The sequence below is a fragment of the Stenella coeruleoalba genome (genome assembly GCF_951394435.1).
Source record: "Stenella coeruleoalba genome assembly, chromosome: 15".
NCBI lineage: Eukaryota > Metazoa > Chordata > Mammalia > Artiodactyla > Delphinidae > Stenella > Stenella coeruleoalba.
The window spans coordinates 36,574,899-36,597,809 of NC_137161.1; the positions used below are offsets into that span (position 1 = coordinate 36,574,899).

Below are 22,911 nucleotides of genomic sequence, written 5' to 3' on the forward strand. Positions count from 1 at the left end.
ATATCCCAGCTGCTGGACACACTGGCACCACAGGCCTGCTTTCTTGCCTGCCTTGGCATTTCTTCCACTAGTTGTCACCTCCCTGGCCTACATAATCAAGGGTGGACATTCTCTCTGATAAAAAGTAGGGGTGTTTTACTGGGAGCAAAGTCGGGGCCCCTTCCATTAACCAACTGCTCTGTTAGAAGCTTGCCTCACAGGAGTAACTCACACTGATGTTAATAATGATACTTGACATTTGCTGAGTGCTTCCCACGTGCCAGGGACTGTTCCAAGCATTTCATGTACATGGCTACATTTAAATCCCAAGTTACACAGTGAGATAAAGTCCTGTAATTGTTCCATTTTACAGAAAAGGAAACTGAGGCACCGCGGGTTTAAGTAGTCATGCAAAGGTCTCAAAGCTCCTCAGAAGTCGAGCTGGGGTTCAAATCCAGACAGTGTCACTTTAGAACATGGGTCCATGATATCTTCTCAGAGCTATCTTTCAATGATGAAAAGGTAGACAGGGTCAGGACAGAGGTGGGCACAGTGTAGAGTGACTGCTACGGAGCTAAAGCCTGATTAGGGTGTTTCACTGGGGCCCCAGATGTCTGAGCAGCCTGAGGCCAAATGCAAGAACTGGGCCAGAAAATGATGGATGATAATGCCTGGGGGAGGGGGGTGAAAAGAAAAATTAAGTGTGTGTGTGTGTGTGTGTGGGCTTGGCTTGGCTTATAGAAATCAGCTCAAAATACACAAAAAAAAGGAATAATCATCACAGCAAAATGAGTTGCTCATATATACATAATTCACTGCTTTCATTTTTACTTTGGCCAGAGCAGAATTTTGTGTTCAGCTGCAATGTCCAAACTTTCTTCTGTGTGTTTGTTCAAGAAAAAAAGCCCAAGCTTTCTTCTATAACAGGGACTCCTGGCCCTTTTCCATGGCTCTTAAACTCTTATAATTATTTAATTGTTCTACTCTAAATCATCTTTCCCATGATATCTTATAATTATAAATGGGTGAAACAAAAATGATGAATTTGTCCATACATACTGTTTTGTACATATATACATGTTTGTGTCTGTAAGAGAGACTTGCAGAAGAGTGAAGCTTGAACTGGGCTACCTTTTCTACAACCTGATTTACAAATATATTCTAGAACAAAAGGAGTACATTTGGAGTCCACGTGGGCAGGACTGTAGCATCTCAAGAGGGATGTAGGATTTTATAATCTAGTGAAACCACAATGTGGTGAAATTGGACCAGGGAAAGGTATAGATATTTAGTAAGCGAGTCCGATGTGCCTCCCACCATCCGTGCCCCAAACCATTTCCAAAAGATCTATGCATATAGTTTACCTTCTAAGACCTTATTGTAAGGGCATAGGGAGCAGGAGTGGAAAGCCACAAGGCAGGCGAGAAAACAATAAAGAGACACCAGAAAGCCTTCTCCCACTCCTCTAAAGAGAACAGTCCTGTGATTTTGTGGAAAAGTATCAATAGTTTCATACAAGTGAGACCATGGCCTGCATACTTTTAAGGGTGATCTCCATATGGCAAGATGTAATAAGAGTAGAACAGATTTATTTGTAAATTATTACCCAGGCTGATAACACCAGACTGCCAAACTGCTTAGTTGATGTCACAGGACCACTAACTGTCATTGGAAATCAGATACATTCTCAGGAGGAATTCTCGCTACAGGAATCTTTAAAAATACTGAAAAGACATAGAAACAGTCTTAGTTTCCTTCCTCTAAAATGGTTAATAACATATATTCATTTTTTAGTTTCCCAATGCCTTTTAGAATTCAATATAAATTAAATCTTAAAGAAATGGGCTTTTTCATGTCTCTATTCAAACCCAATAAAAAAATAAGAAGGACCAAAAAAAAAAAAAAGCAGTATTATATGGGAATAAATAATCCTCAGTTAACAACTCAGCCAGATTCCCCGTCCACAATGAGCACATCTCCAAGGATAGGACCAGTCACAGGCTTGTGATGTATCAAAATTATAAATAATTATAGCAATGAATTCATTTAATCAATCAATTTCACCAGTGGTGTGCTGGGGTGGACAGGGCATAAAACTCCACACAGCTATCAATTACTCTGATTAAAGCTGGCTGTCAGCCAGAATTCCCCTGATCCATGTTAGTTAAATGCACATTAATCTGAATTTGGCAGTGTAATCAAGGACCTAACTGAACTGTGAAATTGAATTCTGCAGTAGAACATCATTTGACCATTTTATGCCAAGGCTAGAAAAAAAGGCTTGGTGGGGGGAGGGAGAGAGAAAGAAAAGAAGGAAAAAAACCCTGCGGCAGCATCTATTTGTCACCGTGGCCTTCCATGCTGGTGACAGGGAGGCTGCGGCTGGATTGTGCTGGATGTGTGTGTGTGCACGGGCAGGCGTGTGGTAAGTCTGCGTCCACAGAATGGGGACTGCAGAGGTTTCCATGAAGGATGGTGTCTCTCTATCCACTCCTTGCAGTTATAGGGGATGGGAAGGCAGCTGGTTCCAGTGCCTGAGTGTGATGCTCCAATACACCTTTCAAAACACAATGAAGCAGACACTGCTCATCCCCAAAGTGAAAAAAAGCCAGACTGCAGGCTGCTTGCTCTCCACAAATCAAATGCAGGATAAAAGTGAATCATAAGGCTCTGAGCAAGAAAAGGACATCTTAAATTGTCCTTAGTTGACCCAGAGGGAAAGGTAACAGGACCAGGCTTGGCTTGGGGAAAGAAAAACGTCTGCTTGTAAGGATTGGGGAGAGAATCAGTACCTAGCTTTCTCTGTAGGGACATTTTAGAGATTGATAAGTAGGGGAAGGGGATTCATTAAACCCTGTGACCTTCATCCCTCCTGTTATGCTCTGCAATCCCACAGCAGGGACGCCACTGATGGCGGCCAGTCCCCACCTGCCTGGCCTGTGGCGGATGGGCTCCTGTGTCTCCATCCATGACTTTCCAGCCTCCACTTCTTCCGCTGAAGTGACTGCTGACACAAGAGCTCCAATTACAGGATGGTAGGGAGTTGTTCCACCTCCAATGGCATCTTAATAAACAATAGCTACTGTCCCCGCTTGAGGCAAAACCATGCTCATTTTCCTCCGAATTACTTATGTTCATTTACAAAATGGAGTGGCCCTGTTTCAGAGCCTATTATATTGGCCGGATGACAAAGAGACACAGCACACACTTTGAGCTGGCACTCAATTTCAGTGAATGAGGCACACATATCTCAGCAGGCAGCAGCAGTCAAGAGCAGGGCCCAGTAGAACCTCAGGGATCAAGGTGTCTCCTTGAGGTGCTGGTGCAAGGAACTTGGGAAGGAGGTTCAGTTCTGGATGATCAGACACTTGCTGGGTTTCCAAACTGCATGTAGCAGAAAGCCATTCACCATATTTAGCATTTTTGCAGGAAAATCTCCCACACCGTGAGGCTGGATTCCTATTTAGGCATGTAGGAATTTACACCTTATGACACGAAGTTTGAAGAGTCGTGTACTTCCCTGTCTTACATAACCATAACGGATGGCAAATGCACACGGAGAGCTCTGACAAGTGGCTCATGACCCCTACAAAGAGGCAAACCCTAGTTATTTGAAGAAATGAATCAATCTCCCATCAGCAGGCTCAAGGGGACAGGGTATTTCGGGCTCTTCCTCCACCTCCGAATCAGTATATCCAATTAACCCCCCACCATTGCTACTCCAAACTAAGGATGCATCCTCTGTTCAAGAGCAGATTACTCTGCACCGAGCTGATCTCCCTGTGCTATGCGGCTGCTTCCCACTAGCTATCTATTTTACGTTTGGTAGTATATATATGTCCATGCCGCTTTGTGACCACCTAGAGAGGTGGGACAGGGAGTGGGGGAGGGAGGGAAACGCAAGAGGGAAGAGATATGGGAACATATGTATATGTATAACTGATTCCCTTTGTTATAAAGCAGAAACTAACACACCATTGTAAAGCAATTACACTCCAATAAAGATGTTAAAAAAAAAAAAGGTAATATGGAATGGAGTGAAACAGGTGGGGGTATAGAAAAAACATGACAGCCATCAGTTGGTAAACATTAAAGCTGGATGAGTTCATGGGTATACAAGGAACACTCACAGTATTTTGTATACTTTTGTATATGTTTAAAATTTGTGATAATTGTTTAAAAACAAGACGACACTGTAGAAAACGGTTTGGCAGTTTCTCAAAGGTTAAACGTAGAGCTACCGTATGATCCAACAACTCTGCTACTACCTACACTGCACATCTAAAAGAACTGAAAGCAGGGATTTGAGCAAATATTTGTACACCAATGATCACAGCAGCATGATTCACAATACCTACAAGGTGGAAACAACCCAAGTGTCAATCAACCGATGAATAACAAAATATGGTCTATACACACAGTGGGATTCATTAAGCCAAAAAAGGAATGGCATTTTGTTGCATGCTATAACACGGATGAACCTTGAAAACACTAGGTTTAGTGAAATAAGCCAGACATAGAAGGATAAATATTGTAGATTCCACTTACACGAGGTACCTAGAATAGGCAAATTCATAGAGACACAAAACAGAATAGAGGTTACTAAGGGCTGGTGGGAGGGAAAATGGGGTTGTTACTGTTTGATGGTTACAGAGTTTTTGTTGAGGATGATGAAAAAGTTTTGGTTATTGACAGTGATGATGGTTACACAACAATGTGACTGTATTTAATGCCACTGAACTGCATATTTATAAATGGTTAAAATAAATATGATTTATGTATATTTTACCACAATAAAAAAAAAAAAGCAGATTACTCTGACCCGTGATCTGTCACCGCCTGCAGGGACATGGTGGGGGGAAGGGGGCTGCACCTTTAGGGATTAGTTCACTGCTGTAGAATATGGTTCAAATGTGTCAGGGCCTCTAAGAGCACTGGGACAGACAATGCCAGGTTAGATTCATTTCGTTTTTAATTTGGTAATGGGAAAACCCACTTATAATGACCAAAATACAATTTACTTTGAAACACAAGAACGTTCATGGGAAGAGGAGCTCATTCATAGGAAAATGATGCCTCAAGTCTCCATGAGAAGGGACAGATGTTAGAGATGTTGCTCTGAATCACCTCTTTGATGTTTTATGAGCCTTAATGAACATCTTGCAGGAGCCCATGTGTAAAGGAACAAAAATCTATAGGCGATACTATCCATTGTTATATTAAGCACTTTTCTCTCTACCCCTACCCCCCTCTCAGATTTTGGACGCAGCCCATCAGATTTCAACAGCCTCATCATTTCACTGCCCATCAGGCCCTGAAGTGTCTCTGAAAAGTGTTCTGCTGGGATCCTTAGTAGATTAGGAGCTACAGTTTTGTTCCTGGAGCCTTGGTTGAATCTGGGTGTGACAAGTACCACAAAGAATGGTGAGACATTAAACTATTGATTCAGGAAGGCTGAGCACACTGGTTCAATTGCTTTTTCCTCCTAGGGAAAACAAAGTGAAGCTGAGCGGTGAAAAAATCATTGCACTGGTGACTCCAGAAGGAAAGTCTAGGGAACCATGCCACTGTTTTTCTTGCATCCTCTCTCTTCACTCAGAACCCCTTAATATGCTAGCAATTTGGGATGACCTGGGCCCAGCTTTGGTCACTTTGCTGCTCTGTGCAGTGGAGATGAAGAGGGTAAGGTAGAGGGATTGGTTGGCAGGAACCATCACAACTATGCATATATAGAGATGATGGCTCTTCCCTTAATGCTGCTAAATTTCTGTTCTCTCTTAGCAGCTGTCTTTCATAAGAAGTCTGAGAAGGTCATTTCCATTCTGGAGAGTAGAGAAACCACTGGGGTGGCAGGATTGGGGTCCTCAGGCCAGTTCAGTCACTAAGGCTCTGCATGACCTTGAGGAAGTCACACGGCTACTCTGGCCTTCCGTGACCCATATCTCTAAAGAGACGACAGTAGTAATTATGAGCGGCCGTGAGGGCAGAGTCAGATAGAACCTGTCCCCATATTTTGAAAATATGTAAAAGATTATACCGACAGGATGCTCCTGTGACTGGCGAGAGCAGATATGGTGACATGTTTTCCAACCAGAAATATTCCTGAGACTAAGGGCTGACACTGAGGGCTTGCCATGTGCTAACTCCTTTACATTTATTAACCTTTTTTTTTATCCTCAGGACAAGTTCGAAGTAGGTATTGAGACACACTATTTACAGATGAATGAACTGAGGCACAGACAAGATCACACAGATAGAAAGTGCTGGAATCTTGGGGATCTGCTTCTAGAACTTGTGCTCTTCAATGCCTTCTGTGAGGAGGTGAGAAAATCTGGTCTGTCTTTTATAAAATCAAATGAGACCATCACTCAAGGTACAGTGAATGCATAGGAGAGACTCAGGGATCACTACTCTTAATGCTTCCTTTGCAGCCCATGGTCCCAGCTTTACCCACAAATCACAGTCCGCTGATGCTAAGGAGCTTCTTAGAGGATTCCAGCCTACAAAGAACAGAAAATAAAGTGCATTCCCATGCACCTCAAATCCACCTGTGAATCAGTACCCATTCTTTGTCAGCAAGGTGAGGGCTGCCTGCAGTGTGTGCATCTGGGCCCCAAGGCCTCATATCCATCTCTCTGCTCCTTGGTTTTCTTGGTGGAAATGGGAATGTTCTGGAATAGGTAGGCTTTAGAGTGAGACGGACCTAATTTTGGATCCTGGCTCAGCTGTTTGTCTTCATATCCTCGGGACGTCCGGAAAGATATAGTCTCTTTGAGTCTCAGCTTCTTCACTGTAAAAGGGAGATGATCTTGAATTCTTCCAGAGTTGTTGCGAGGACAAAATTGGGTCATGCTTGTAAAATGCCTAGCACAGTGCCTGGCACACAGTAACCTCCAGAGTCACATCACAGCTGTCATCCATCTACACACTATACACACAGACTGATGTATACAGAGGATTCATATTAATAATTAGGCTACTGTAATTATCAACTTATTTAACCTCACTCAACATCATAAGGCAGGGGCAGTCTTTATTCCCATTTCATAAAGAAGTAAGGGCACAGTTAAGCAGTTTATTCACCCAACTGTAAGTGGCAATATCAAGAATCAAACCCAGGGAGTTTATCTGCAGAACCTATAGCCTTGACTGCCAGAAAGCATTTGGGAAATGACAGCTAGAGAACAGTGCTTCTCAGCTGGAGTTGCTTCTGCTCCCCCTGCCCCATATGACATTGGGCGGTGTCTAGAGATATTCTGTTTGTTACAAGTGAGGGAGGGGTGCTACTGGCATTTGGTGAGTAGAGGTCAGGGATGCTGTTAAATATCCTACAGTGCATGGGATGCCCCACAACAATTACCAGCCCCAAAATGTCAATAGTGTCAAGGTTGAGAAATCCAGCTCTAGAATGGAACAGGATGACACAAACCAAGGGGACTTTATTGCTGCAGGTGTTAGAAGGGGCTTGTAAGGAGCCAGGTTAAGGCGTGGCACCGCAGAAGCTATTCCTGTGCCATTGGGGATGTAGCCAATGTCCGGCTGAAGGGGTTGAGCCCAGAAAGCTGGGTCCCAGCTCTGCTCTGAGCAGACTGACTGGGCTGTTTCCTGAGCCTCTCAAAGCTCCGGTGTCCTCATCTGTTCAAAGGGGGCAAGAATTTACAGGACTGTGAGGCTCAACAAGGCAACACACGGATCCGGCAACCAGCCAGTGTTTAGTGAACTGGCAGATCTGGGATGACGCTGGGGGCTTCTTGGCAGCTGGAGCCAGAGCAAGGGATGGATGTGCCGGGCCAGCACCAGACACCCAAGCCAACAGCCGCCTCATCCCTGGAAAGCGTTGGCATGAGCAAAAGCAAATGCACTGGAACAGGGTCTCCAGCCAGCTTCCCTCCCTATAAGGCAGCCTTGTCTGCAGAGGAGAGTGGAAGCAGTCTCTCTCCATATCCGTTTTGGTAGTTCTGTGATCTGAATGGTGCTATATGGATATGGCTTGGGCTTTATCTTTCCCCCAAGGTTTCATCTGCTCAGCCCCAGCAAAAAAACATTTAAAAGTAGAGATGGATGCCAATATCTACAGATTTCATAACATCCTTTATTCCTGTCACACTAATGGGAAAGGTAGGTAGATAACATTGGAGGAGTTTTTTACTGTGGCTTAACATTTGTGAATTTTTTTTTTAATTTAAGCCAAAATGTAAAGCTGGTGTCACACACACACACACACACACACACACACACACACACACACACACCTCCTCATTTTTGCTCTATCTGGAAACTTACTCAAGTTTCATGCTTTCTCTTATTATTGGAGATGTGAACATTACCCACCAGTTTGTAGAATTTTCCATGAGCCAAAGCCAAATTATCTGAGTCATGATTGCTATTTCTTCTCTCAGCAGGAAATCCATATGTGATTGGTAGATTTTTAAGAGTCTAGTTCTAAGGACACAGGCACCTAAGTCTTTTTAGAGAGATGTTATATTTTTAATCAAGTAAATGTTTTAATTACTAACAGGCCTCCTACCTCCTACTCTCCCACAAGACCTGCTCAGGAATTTCTCACGGGTCTCCTATGAAACATGGAGCAGCAGCTTACTCCTTTGGAGTTCTGATTATAAGGACTGAAAAACACTTGGTAGGAACTGTTATATATATATATATTTTCTGAGCCACAATAGTAGCCAAATAGCCAAATATAAAGCAGATCTGCTTTGCCTTATAGTTGGAAGTCTGCAAGAAGAGGGAATCAGTGAAGAATTAAGCAATCTATCCCCTCCCTCCCTCATTCCTCCCATCCTCTTCCTATTCCTCCACTTAACCTAAAGTTTTGGTGGCCACTGGGACCTCTCATGGGTTTTATTGGCAAATGCAGTTGAACCCCTAAAACTACATATGCCAATATAATGGGAAAAATACTGAACTGGGAGAAACTGCAGACCTAGATTCTTGTTCTTCTTTTGCAACCAACCAACTGTGAAACCTTAAGTGTGACATATGACTTTCTGGACCTCACTTTCCCCTTCTGTGAAATGAGTAGGCAAGGGATGCTGGTGGTTATATTAAATCTCAAATGCCTCTAGGGATTAGGCTAATGGGAAAAATTAATGAAGTGGGCTGGGCAGAGCCTGTCCCTTGTAATGGGGCAGCTTTTACCTCTAGCCAATTCTATTTCCAATGCTATGTGAAAATGTGGGCCCAGGGATAACAGGTTGTCCCGTTTTTCATAAGAGAAATCTGAGACCCAAAAGCTGAGAATTCTAAGTGAAATATCTTGATTTTTCGGATGTTGAAAATGACTATTGGGTGACTAAACATGTCAATGGGCCAAATACAGCTCCATGACTGAAAGGTTAAAGCCTCTGGACACAATTTTCTCGACGACCATGACCTAAAACAGCTCCCAACAATAAGCATTCAAATATGCCATACACACAAAAGCATATTGACCCTGAATAGCCAAAGCAATCCTGAGAAAAAAAGAACAAAACTGGAGGCATCTCATTTCCTGATTGCAAACTATATTACAAAGTTATAGTAATCAAAACAGTATAGTTTTGGCACAAAAACACACTTAGATCAGTGGAACAGAATAGAGAGCCCAGAAATAAACCACACATATATGGTCAATTAATTTTTGACAGAGGAGACAAGAATATACAATGGGGAAAGGATAGTCTCTTCAATAAATAGTTCTGGGAAAACTGAATAGCCATGTGTAAAAGAATGAAACTGGACCCCTATCTTAAACCATACACAAAAATCAACTCAAATGGATTAAAGACTTGAATATAAGACCTGAAACCATAAAGTTCCTAGAAGAAAACATAGGAGTAAGCTGTTTGACATTGCTCTTGGCAATGGTCTGTTTTTTAGACTTGGCATTAAAAGCAAAGGTAAAAAAAGCAAAAATAAACAAATAGGATTAAATTAAACTAAAAAAACTTCTGCTCAGCAAAGAAAACCACCAACAAAATGAAAAGGCAACTTACAGAACAGGAGAAAATACTTGCAAATCACATATTTGACAAGGAGTTAATATCCAAAGTATACTGGGAAATAATAGTGAGGAATTCAGTAGTAAAAAAAGATGTCATATTATCTAATTTAAAAATGAGCAAAGGACCTGAATAGACATTTTTCTGAAGAAAACATACAAATGGCCAACAGGTAGATAAAAAGGTACTCAACATCACTAATCATCAGGAAAATGCAAACCAAAACCACAGTGAGATACCACCTCACACCTGTTAGGATAGCTATTATTAAATAGGTAAGAGATAACAAATTCTGGCAAAGATGTGGAGAAAAGAGAACCCTTGTACACTGTTGATGGGAATGTACACTGGTACAGCCACAATGGAAAACAGTAAGGAAGTTTCTCAAGAAGTTAAAAATAGAATTACTACATGATCTGGCAATCTCAATTCTGGGTATATATCCAAAGGAAACAAAATCATTATCTGAAAGAGATATCTGTACTCCCATGCCCATTGCAGCATTATTAGCATAGATATGGTATGGAAACAGCCTATGTGTCCATCAATGAATGAATGGATAAGAAAATGTGAATCAAAGAAAAAATATATATATATATATACACAAAGGAATATTACTCAGCCTTAAAAGAGAATGAAATCCTGTCATTTGCAATAACATGGAAGAAGCTGAAGGGCTTCATGCTAAGTGAAATAAGCTAGATAGAGAATGACAAATACTATAAATGGCATCATTTGTATGTGGAATCTTAAAAAAACAAAGGAAGAAGTCAAACTCATAGAAACAGAGTAGAAAAGTGGTTGCCAGGGTCTAGGAGATGGGGAAAAGGAAGAAATTGGTTAAAGGTTACAAACTTTCAGCTATAAGGTCTGAGGATCGAATGTATAACATGGTGACTATAGTTGATAACACTATATTGTAGAAATCTGCTGAGCAAGTAGAACCTAAATGTTCTCACACATAAACAAAAAAGGTAAACATGTGAGGTGATGAATGTCTTAACTCAGCGAGGGAAATCCTTTCACAATGTATATCAGTTCATCATCTTGTACACTTTAAATATCTTATAATTTTGTCAATTATACCTCAGTTAAGCTGAAAAAAATCACATTCTTTATTCCTAAAGTAACCACTGATATTCAAAAACCAGAGAATATAACTAGATTCAGCTACAGAATGTATTAATTTGCTTAGCTCACTCTAGAACTATTAAGAGGTTCCTTTGGTTGAGTGATGTGCACAGTAAATTGAATAAATGATCTCATGCATCATGACACATGCATATGGCTTCTTATAACTTTGTCTTTTGGTTAGTTAGACAGACTTATTTCCAACCATTGCCCCAGCAAGAACATAGGGAGAAAAGGCAGCCATGATACCCTGATCATGGGGATTCAAATAAATAACACAGTGAGATGGAAAACATTCTCAATATTTAAATTTTAACTGGCAGTACATATTTCAGGTCTTTATTTCCTCAAGATTTATTTTTAAGTTTATATATTGGGAACTAAAGTGATAACCTTTTGCTTTTTCTAAAGTATGGCTTAGTCACTCCCAGCATGTACCTAAAAGACTTCAACATCTTAGATTGGGTTTATGAGAAATAATGAGCAAAGGAAAAATACTGGGTGTTGACAATCAATCAAACAGATGATGCAGGCAGGCTTGCCTTCCAGGGTTTGCTATGCAGCCCATCAAGCAGTTGAAGGGACAGTATTCGGTGAAAGGTCCACGATCACGCTTCAAGAAGTCAAGTCTCCCTCAACTGGTCTGAGACCTCTGAAATCTAGAGCCCACTGCCAGACGTCCCATTTTCACTTTGCTGTACAGGGGAGGCAGCAAAAACATTTCTAATTTACTCCGAGAAAATAAACCCCTGGCACAGTTTCCAAGGCATTTTTGCAAAGTCAGTAACTCCTCCAACAGCCGTTCCCAAACCCTGGGATATCACGGACCAGCCACGTTTCAAAGCAAATTTGCTGCAGCTAACATTAGAAAGAAAAATTATCAAGAGAGGAATTACAATAAGACAAAAAAAAAATAGAAAGCACACCAAAGAAGGCCCAGCAACCAGATTCCATCTATTATCCCAAAGTTTCATACGAATAAACAATGACATTTGAATACTAAACTAGTAGAAAGAACATACTCTCAAAATGCAGGACCATCTCTTGAGTTGAACACAATTAACTTTATTAAAAACTTACCACGTTATCCTGACCTTTTTCCCCCTGTCCACAGTTCCACATAACAATTACCGGAATGCACGAACCACTGTTATTCTACCTAATGGTCTACAACAGTATACTCCTTAACACAGGACTTAGTGCCATGTGAGCACATAATATTTAACATTAGTATATCAGAATATCTTTCAAATACATAATTTTCTTGGCTTTTAACCAGAAACCTTGTAGGAGCTCCTAAAAGGCTTTGATTTTAATGAATAAATGTGCCTTGCCCTAAATTCTCTGCCCTTGGGGCTCGTGAGTGGAAATCAGGTAGAATTTTGATAGAGATTCTCAGTTATAGACAAATCAGCACTCTAGAATCTGTATAAGAAGGTCATGGGAGCACACCTTTGTGGAGACCCCACACACCAGAAGGAAGGAGGTGGTGGACGTTACCTTTGGAATGCACATTGTGGGCTCGGACAAGCGAGGGTAGGTGTAGGAGCTGTAGGAGTGTCCTTGAGGGTGGGATTTAAATGCACTTGCTCCGAAGGGCATCATGGGTTCCTGGAGCCCGGAGCCTGACCGTGACCTCTGCCGCATGGCGGGCTGAGGGCTTGTCTGACTCACGTATGATGACTTTGGTCTCCTGTCATAGTCATCCAGGCTGGGTCCCCACTCACTTTCGCTGTACGCCAGGCTCTCCTTGGAGCACCCACTGGTCCCTGCAGTTCTAGAAGGCGTGAATTGGAATGGATAATCCAGAGGGGAGCTGCTTGAGGCTCGCTGGTACCCCCACTTGAGGTCACTGTACTCACTGGGTTTGCTCAGTGAGTCCAAGTGTGTGTGATAATCAACAGGAAACCTGGCTCTGTTGGATTGCAAAGGCTTCATCTCAGAGTAGTAGGCTTCCCCATGTTGCATTTTCATTACGTGCCCATTTTGCTTGGCCGAGTGGCTGCCTTTATAAAACGGATCCAAATCATCTCCATAGAGACTCTTTTCTTTGTACTTTTCCGTCGCATAGTCAGCAGTGGTATCAGATTCGCTGGAATACTGTGAGAAGGTGAGGAATCCATTTTCTTCCCGATGGCCTTGACCATGGCTGGAGGCTCCCTGGTCTGGGGTGGGCGGGCTTTCCTTCCTTAGGGAGTTGGAGCGGGTCACAGAGATGTTGTCGAAATCCTCCAGAAGGCCATTGATGGAGGTTTCCTTGCAGGGTTTGTTTCCTCTAACGATTGTCTGGGAATAAGAAAGGGAACACTGTTTAAAGAAAACATTTAATGCTTTCAAATTGATGGAAGAATCCCACCCCGAATCCATCCAATTTAAACCACAAGAGGAAAATAGGCCCCAGGAACATTTCATTAAAAAAGATAAAAGAAAAAAAAGTCTGTTGGTTGATTTGACTGGTAAAATAAATCAAATATAAACAATAATCTCAAACTGCAAATTCTTCCTTACCTATCTCAATAGAGAGATCAAACATCAAAAAACCATTTAGAAGACTATATATAGGACATCATTGTCTTATTTGCCAGTTCATTGTTCCTCCACTTAATAATAAACCCTAGCTATCCAACAATAAACCGATGACTATAATTTTAAGTCTATGACTCTTTTGTTATAAAAGGTATATTTTTTTAATTTATATTTTACATTCGTCTTCCAGATTATTTGCAAAATCAAAAACCTTGGTACTCGAATAGTAACATACTCAGAAGGAGGTGCACATTTTTATACCTTTTTATGGAAGACACATAGTAATTGAAGTTATCAGATTTTATAGAAGAGGAAGAAACTTTCTGAGCTGTAAATAGGGAACCGCATGAAGATTACTTGCATGATTTAATTTGTGATCAAATGTGATGTTCTTATTAAGTATATAAATGTAATGCTTTCTTGGCCACACGTCTGCGTATCATCAGTATCATCACTGCCGAATTTTGGATAGCTTGGTAATGATGTGATTGTACCCGAATCTTAGTGACAAATTGCCAAGCCCAAATGTTCCCTTTAATGAGCCTAAATAACACTGGAATGAATAACAGGAACAGAAAGAAATCAGAAACTACTTACAAAACCAGTCAGCTGCACCTTGACAATAACAAGGTTTGCAATAAAATATGACGGGGGGGGGGTGGATAAAAGAACAAAGTGTGACTGCAGACTTTGGGATTTCAAGAGAAAAACACCTTTGAGAAAGTAGCAAGGAGTTCAAAGCTATCTCAGTTAGAACAATAGATTTCAAACTGGAAGAAAAAGTCAAAGTTGTCCTAGAGCATATGTTTTTACAGATCAGTGCTTCTCCAACTATCTATAGTGAAAGACAGGTTTGGTCTTTCTTCCCCCAATCAGTCCTGGACTAAAGCCTTTGGTTTCCACCCTTTTCTTGTAAATAAACGTTTAAGTATGGAGTACTTTCAGATTAACAGAGAATCTGCAAAGAGAGTTTTCATATATCCCTCACCTAGTTCCCTGATTGTTAACATCTTGCATTACTATTAACTAAACTCCACAGTTTATGTAGATTTCATTAGTTTTTTTCCTAGTGTTCCAGGGTCCCATCCAGGATACCTCATACCTCATTACCTTTATTTGTCATGTCTCCTTAGACCTGAGACAGTTTCTCAGACTTTCCTTGTTTTTGATGACCTTGACAATTTTACCGGTCAGGCATTCTGCAGAATGTCCCTCAACTGGGTGTGTCTGAAGTTTTTCTTATGGTTAAATTGGGGTTATTGGTTTGTGAGGAGGAAGATCACAGAGTAATATACCAATTTCATTACATCATATCCAGGGTACACATGGCTCATCACTGATGATGTTGCCCTTGATCACCTGGCCAAGGTAATGGTTGCCTGGTTTCCACACTGTAAAGTTACATTCCCCTCCCTTCCCTCCCGCTTTCCACATTTCACTCTTTGGAAGCAAGTCACTAAGTGCAGCCCATACTCAAGGGGTGTCAAGTCAATATCTACCTTTCTGAGAGGGTATATCTACATAAAGTACTTGGAATTCTTCTCCACAGGAGACTAGGCAAGTCTCCCTATTTATTTATTCAATCATTTATTTGAATCAGTAGGGATGGAATCATGGATATTTACTTGTTTTATACTCTGGGTTATAATTCAATACAGGCATACTTCATTTTATTGTGCTTCACTTTATTGCTCTTTAAAGATAATCTTTTGTCTTTTGCTTTTTTTTTTTTTTTTAACAAATTGAAGGTCTGTGACAACCCTGCCTCAAGAAAATCTATTGGCACCGTTTTTCTAACAGCATTTGCTCATTTCTTGCCTTTGTGTAATTCCTGGTAATTCTCAAAATATTTCAAACCCTCCACCAGTAAAAAAGTTTACAACTCGCTGAAGCCTCAGATGATGGCTATCATTTTTCAGCAATAAAGTGTTTTAAAATTAAGGTATGTACATTTTTTTAGACATAATGCTACTGTACACTTAACAGACTACAGTATAGCATAAACATAATTTTATATGTACTGGGAAACCAACAAATGTGTGTGTGTCTCAATTTATTGGGGTATTTGCTTTACTGCAGTGATCTGAAGCTGAACTCGCAATATATCTGAGGTTTGCCTGTACTATGTTGTTTTGTTGCTCAAACTGTTCCAGCTTTGGTTATTAAGAGTTCTTTCAGATTGGTTGCTGTGTCCCTATGACAAGACTCCACTCTTATTTTTTGAGCATTTGCTTACTTTCTGGCACTATAAGGTGCTCCAGGCTCATCTTGTATTTTCACTGTCCTTGCCCTAAAATCGGCCATTTCTCCAAGGAGCCTTGGTTCCATTTACTGGAGAATGATATTAGAAACCAATATCTGGGTGCTGGGTATGCACATTGCTACTGGGGTGTCATTGTTCCCAAGCCTCTCTCAGTAAACAGAGCTATGAAATATGCATATGTAAAGTCACCCATGTACACACACATCTATAATTCTATAAATCCAGCTCGATCTATATTAAACTAAACCTGAATTCAGACGGATATCTCTGAATCTAATCTAGTACCACATGGTTCATTCTAGCTTTCCCCCTTACTTGTCTGTAATCCCCACTCTCCCAACAGTGAAAAACCTGGATTCCATCATCTGCTGTTCATTTACCTATTCAATCCCCATAGATATGCATAGCAGTTTCAGAATTATGAACCCACACCACTATGGGAAACAACTTTGCCAACTAGAGTATAGTGTTTATGTGCAGGGTTTTGTTTTTTTTTTACTTTAGTCTTACAGTTTCCATTCAAATCACTGTTTTTAAAAGTTACTTAGGTTGGTGTCTTTTTTCCTCACACCCCCTTCAAGGAGGTTATGTCATACACGTGTAATAATAGATTCTTTTGTCACACTCTGCATTCCATCTTGGGATGCTCTGATCTCCTGGTTGACATTTTTTTTTTAATTGCATATATTAGTTCACTTTTGGTGCTGGAAAGTTCAATGGGAATTGACAAATGCAAAGCATCATGTATTCACCACTGGCAGTACCATACAGACTAGTTCTACCCTCTCTCTCCTCAAATCTCCTGACCTTCTCCTAGTCAGACACTACCCCTCCCCAAACCCTGTTTTTCATCCTTACAGTTTTGCCTTTTCCAGGATATCACGTGAACAGAGCCACACATTCTGAAGTGTGGTGAAGACTTTAACAGATCTCACCATTTTGGAACATCTTCTATAGCATCGTGATCTTACCATGAAACTCCAAGGCTTGGAGTTATTGATGAATAAAAGCTGAGTACCATGGAAATTAAGGTATGGTTGCAGACATTTGAAAAGAAGAAAATTTTATCTATAGTGAAAACAAACAAACAAAACTCCAAGAACCGAAAGCACAATCTTTTAGCATTTTCAAATGCTAAAAAGGAGCTCCAAAAAAAATGCATTTGAAAATGTTTACTGAAGGTGTACATGAATCCCTCTTCAAGGAAACTTTTCTCTCTTTCAATGAAAACTATTAAATCAGTGTTAACAAGAAGGGGCTTACAAAATGTCAACCTTAAAAATAAATTGTTGACCCACCCTCCAAAAAGTTTTTAAAAAGAAGGGTATAATAACCTTATGTAATCAGAAAAAACAGTTAAACTAGAACCGAGGCAATATGTGTTTCCGTGACACAGGTTTCACTTTAAGGAATCCTAAGAGGCAAAGTGATGATAATGAAATCCAAACATACAGAATTCTAAAACACGGTTTAATCAGGCTTCAAAAGGTAAGAACCGCTATTTATTACTGTCAGGATGTGATGTTTATTAAAGCAAGATTGTGCAGTTTTGTAGAGATCAATAATACAATAATTGCAAGAGTACCAGTAAATTTCACACAGAAGAACAGCCGGGCATTAAAAATCAATGCAACCCAATCTACTTGAGTTTAGTGCTGTGGTTCTCATTGTCTCTGCTCTGTGCCTCGACCAGCTCAGCACTGGCCCTGGCTCCTGGTGACAGAGGCCATATTTCATGGTGCTCCTTCCTCAGGCTGCTGGCCGGTGATAAGCTATAATGGATATGTGCCTAAGAACAGCTGTCTCCCCTTGTTCCCGGGAAGAGATGAAAAAGTGCCTCTGCTCTCACAAACTGTATTAACCTTGACGATAATAAAGTGTGTAATTAACAGCTTTGCCCTAATAAAACCTTGCATTTCTTTTCCAAAACAATGTCTTCTATCCTCCTCAAGAATGTGTTTCATTTTGTCTTTCTGGTAAACACTTCTCTGGAGGTCAATAAGCCAAAGAGTCCCCTGACTCAAGAATAAGCCAGGACCTCTCAGAAAATAATCGACTTTTAAGCACTCCATCTAAATTCTTACCCTCTTTGCAGAGAACCAATTCCCTGTTTTTATTAAGGAATGTGGCTAGAAACACCTGAGTACATAATCACAACAAAAAGACCTGATACGCTTGGATTTATATGGGAAGAAATGTTGCTTTTTTTAACATCAAAAGAACTCAGACCTTCTATTTTCTTTCAGTTTTCTACATACACTTTTTTGTTGTTGTTGTCTTTTTCTTTTTTCATTTTTTTAAATCTCTTAAAAAATTTTTTTAACATCTTTATTGGAGTATAATTGCTCCTTTGGTAACCACAGGGGGTGGGGCTAATTGAGTGAGTAGTTGAGAATCACATATTCCTGCAAAACATGAGAATTATGGGCAGGGTATCTCAGGGCAGAGGGGGTGGTGAGGGTTTCTAACCATGAAAACCCTTTAAAATAAATTATGCAATAATCTTAATCACGAGTGGAATCCAAATAAGCCAATTCCTTTGCTAAAAATATTATTATGTTCTGCACAAATTATTAAAAAAAGTAGAATGCATCTAAGGAAGGTTCTGTGAATTTTGTGGAGATCAAGATTTCCTCATTAAGGTAATTGGAAAATGTTCTATTGTTGGCCATTTTCTCTGCCTTTGAAAGCACAATGAATCTGACACATTTACTCATCAGTTCCATACAAGGATAACCCCTGAAGGTGACTATTTATTGTTAACTTGGATAAGCAAATGTGTTGTTTATAGCTCTGGTTCTTGCTGCTTGCAATGTGGGGCAGCTGGGCTGTAGTCAACTGAAGTCAGTTTGCCCAGAGTTAATAGTCAGAAGGGCTTTATGTTTGTATTTAAAGTCAATCTGAGACTATGAGTACCATAATTGGGAATTTAACTGTTACCTGCTTGCCGTTTTTTGCTTCTGGTGTCTAGGTAGCAATGAAGTTTATGGAGGTATCTCTGCTCAGTAATTTATCCATTTAATTAAACCAAAAATCGTTTCTAGGTGCAGGGAGCACTCTGAGATGAATGAGACAATATCCCGCTCTCCATGTGCTATATTCGTATCTTAGCCTGGCTTCCTCAAAAGCAGAGCTGAGACAATGGCTTGCATGTGAATAGTTTATTTTGGAAAGTGAGGTCAAGGAACAGTGGGAAACAGGGAAGGGGGGAAGGAAATTCGGGGGCACATTATCAAGCTGGTTGTCTGTGGACAATTAGGGGTCAATTCTCAGTCTCAGAACTGAAGATTCAAGGGAATGAAGATGCAAATATTCATCTGGTGCGACCGAGGTGACAGCAGGCTGCCTCAGCAACGGCTGGAGGAAAAAAGGTTGACCTAAAAGATGTGCAATGGGACACAAGAAGTATCCAGTACACCTGTTTTAGACATATATTTCACAATAAAAAATTTAAAATGAAGTAAGGCAGGGTCCCCTGCTCACAAACCAATGGGTGTGAATATTGGTATTCTCAGTTAATGTGGTAGATATGCACCAAAGATGTGCGCTCCCTTTCCATAGGGCAACCTTATTGCTGTCAAGCTGTTCCCAGCCAGGGACCATGTTTCCCAGCACCCTTTTCATCTAAATGGACCATCAGACCAACTCTCACCCAAGGACCATGAGTAGGTTGTGATGTGTGTCCTTCCAGGCCAGTTACAAAGAAATGTCTTTTCTTCTCTTTATTCTCTTGTCTACCAGCTGCATGGAGAAGATCTAGCAGGATACTCTCAGAAATTGCTAGGAGCTGCTGGAGCCAAGTGATGGAATCTGCATTGCTCGATGACCATGTGCAATGCCGTGCTCTGGACAGGAACATCCACATTGGATACTGAGTAAGAAATAAACTCCTATTTTGTTGAGCTTATTTACTGAGGTGCATGGGTTAATACGTTATAGCAGCTGGAAGGAATTACCTTAACTCACGAATCATACTGATGACTATAGTGAGTCTGGAATTATAAAGCATTCCTGGAATAAAAGAGAGTACGGAGAGACAGAATTTCACTGGTTTCTCTATCAAGTGTGTCCAGGCTACATAGAGAATAGACTTGGGGGTGCAAGGCGGACGGGGTGGGGAGGTGGAGGGAAGGATGTATTGGGAGTTTGGGGTTAACAGATGCAACTTATTATATGTAGAATAGATAAACAAAAGGTCCTACTGCATGGCACAGGGAACTATATTCAACGTCCTGTGATAAAAAATAATGGAAAAGAATATAAAAAAGAATGTATATTTATGTATAACTGAATGACTTTGCTGTACAGCAGACATTAACACAACACTGCAAATCAACTATACTTCAGAAAAAAAAAAATGTGTCCAGGCTAATCCTCCATCAATGGCCATGGAGCCAAGGTCACCCACACCAGCTCCAGGGATGCCAACTCTGAGTTATGAACCAGACATGCACTGATAATGAACTGCAGCACCTGGAGCCCAAGATGGAGCACTGAGAGCTGTGACTGGAACTACTTATCTTAGCTTGTTGCTTGGGCACCAAGAAGAGCTGACCACACATGAAGAAGTGTTTCATTTTTCAGTATTTCAGGATGAGATACAAACTCACACGGATAGCGAAAGAAGGCATCTTCATTAGAGTGTATCACACAAGGGTCAATCGTATAGTTTGATATTAGTCCCTGTGATAGATTGCTTGCAAAATGGGCACCACAATCCCCTCCCGATGCGATGTGACATTGTAGTTCTTCACATTGGGAGGTGGTGAAGTCTACGTCCCCACCCTTGAATTTGGGATGGCCATATGGCTTGCTGAGACAAAAGAGGGTGGCAGAAGTGACATGATACTAATTCTTAGTCTGGGCTGCAGGAAGCCCTGCTCTCTCTGTTCCCTGCCTTTCCCAGATGAACCAGCTTGGACTGGCCGTCTGGAGGATCAGAGATGAGCCATCCCTGCTGAGGCCATCCTAGACCAGCCAGCCCCAATTCATCGATGTGCCCCTTTCCTCCACACTGGCCAGAGTAGGGAGATGCAGAAGAAAGGAGGCACAAAAGCTGGGAGCTGGGCCCATTTATGCTAGGGCAGGTGGACCAGACTGCAGAAGGGGGAAAGGCCTGCGTGCCTGTGGGTAGGGAATGCTAACCCTTGATGTGGCTACAGAAAGGGGCATTTATATGAGTGGAAACTCACTAGAGATGAGTCTGGGAAAACTGGTTTCTCTTAAATGGTGCTACTCATGAAGCCCCCATCGTCTGCTTTTGCCCACAAAGGATGAGTTGGCATGGAGTCCAAACAGGGGTGTGGTCAAAGCTTATCTTTGAGTGGGTTTTAGGTTTTTTTTATGGCAAAATTATTTGAAATTGACATAACCTTATGGTTATAATTTTGGTTCCATTTATATGGACTCTAAAAAAACAGGCAAAATGGGCCTTTTAATATTTATGCAGTTTCCTATTATCACTTAAGATTTCTTAAGGAAGTCATTAGATATCAGGTTGCTTCAACAAATTTAGGGTGCTTGTGAGGTAAGGCATCTATCCCTTTCTACTCTAAGATTTTTTTTTATTCCATATTTTAAAAGTCCTGAAAGATTGAGATGTTTAAATATATCAAGAAATTTTCAAATGTGGTGACTGGGAAATGTAAAATTAAATATGTGTTTTGCATTATATTTTGATTGGACAGCATTGAGGTAGAACGGGGGTTGGCACACAATGACCCACGGGCTAAATCTAGCCTGTCTTTGTAAACAACATCTTACTGGCACACAGCCACAGCCATCTGTGTAGCTACAGTATGTGTCTGCTTTTGCACCACAACTGGCAGAGTTAAGTAGTTGCAACAGAGACCACATGGCCCTCAAAATGTAAAATATTTACTAACAAGCCCTTTACATAAAATGTTTGCATAAAATCTACAGTATCACTAGTTGGACGGGAACATTTTGGGGGGAAAACTGTTCTAGTATTTGATTCATGTGCCACAACAAAAAAGAAGAAAGACTCCCAGTAAGTTGGGTGTGTGGTTTCAGAGGGATGTGGTCACTTGGCACCAAAGGACCACTCTCAGCTTATGGACAATCTGTGGTTCTGTGGCAGAAGGGACAGGAAGCACAGGTCTCCCCACTCCTGAAGCAATTCAGTTTGTGGGCCAAGTCAATCCACTAGAATAAGAAACCACACCCTGTTCTCGAAGGAATTTTCAAGAGACAGTAGAGAAGCAAGTTGGCTGAGTTTTGCTGGGTGTTGAGCTCAACCTTAGGCATCGCAGATGAGATGGGCATATGCAAGAGTTGAGCACTCCACTCCCCCATATAGGATGTGAGCTTTAAATAATTTGTGAGATGATTGAAATGCCTGCCATCATTCCATGCACTTGTTTAAAAGAGCTTCCAGTCACTAACATTGACTTAAACAGTCACTGTGTGCCAAGACAGTTAGAAGTGTTTTTCCCATATTTAATCCTTACAACAAGACTCTGAGATAGGGGCTTTATTACCCCTTTGTACAAGGGAAGGAAATAAGACTCAGAGAGGCCAAGTCACTTGCCCGATGTCACTCAGCTGGTAGGTGCAGGGTTTGAAAGGAAGGCCCACTCTTAACTATTACAAATACTGCTTCTCAATATATATGGAAATCACAGCACCTCTGTCAGCACAGGCAACTCTACCCTCTGAAGGGGTAGAAAAGACAGCAAAAGCAGCAGGACAAGCTGTATCACTTTGTGATACAATGAAGGGAATGTAAGCAAACACCATGGCAGCAAAAATAAAATATTTCCAGAAACAAAACTTTCCTAAGAAAGGATGTTTAAAACTCAGAATTATGGGAACTGGGGAAAAACAAGTTGATTGTTCTTTGGAATAATTAGCCCTTGCAGCAACTTCAAAATTCTGTCACTGTAACAAAAGAAGTATCTTGTTACATCGCATTTGCTCAAGATTCTGACATTTAAAAATTTAATAACTAACGAAATGTGTAGTATATGCATTGATTACCACTCTCCCCCTGTA

The 22,911-nt window shown here is 40.9% G+C and overlaps 1 protein-coding gene across 1 annotated transcript in view; it reads right to left on the reverse strand.

The window, feature by feature from the left end:
- The window catches only part of PAK5 (p21 (RAC1) activated kinase 5), a gene marked incomplete at both ends in the record, with an annotated part of 95,595 nt that overhangs the window by 31,269 nt on the left and 41,415 nt on the right, over window positions 1–22,911 (reverse strand). Inside the window, one exon of the mRNA XM_079945131.1 lies at window positions 12,609–13,394. Coding sequence (XP_079801257.1) covers window positions 12,609–13,394 — 786 coding nt within the window. The remainder of the gene's footprint in view (window positions 1–12,608; window positions 13,395–22,911) is intronic.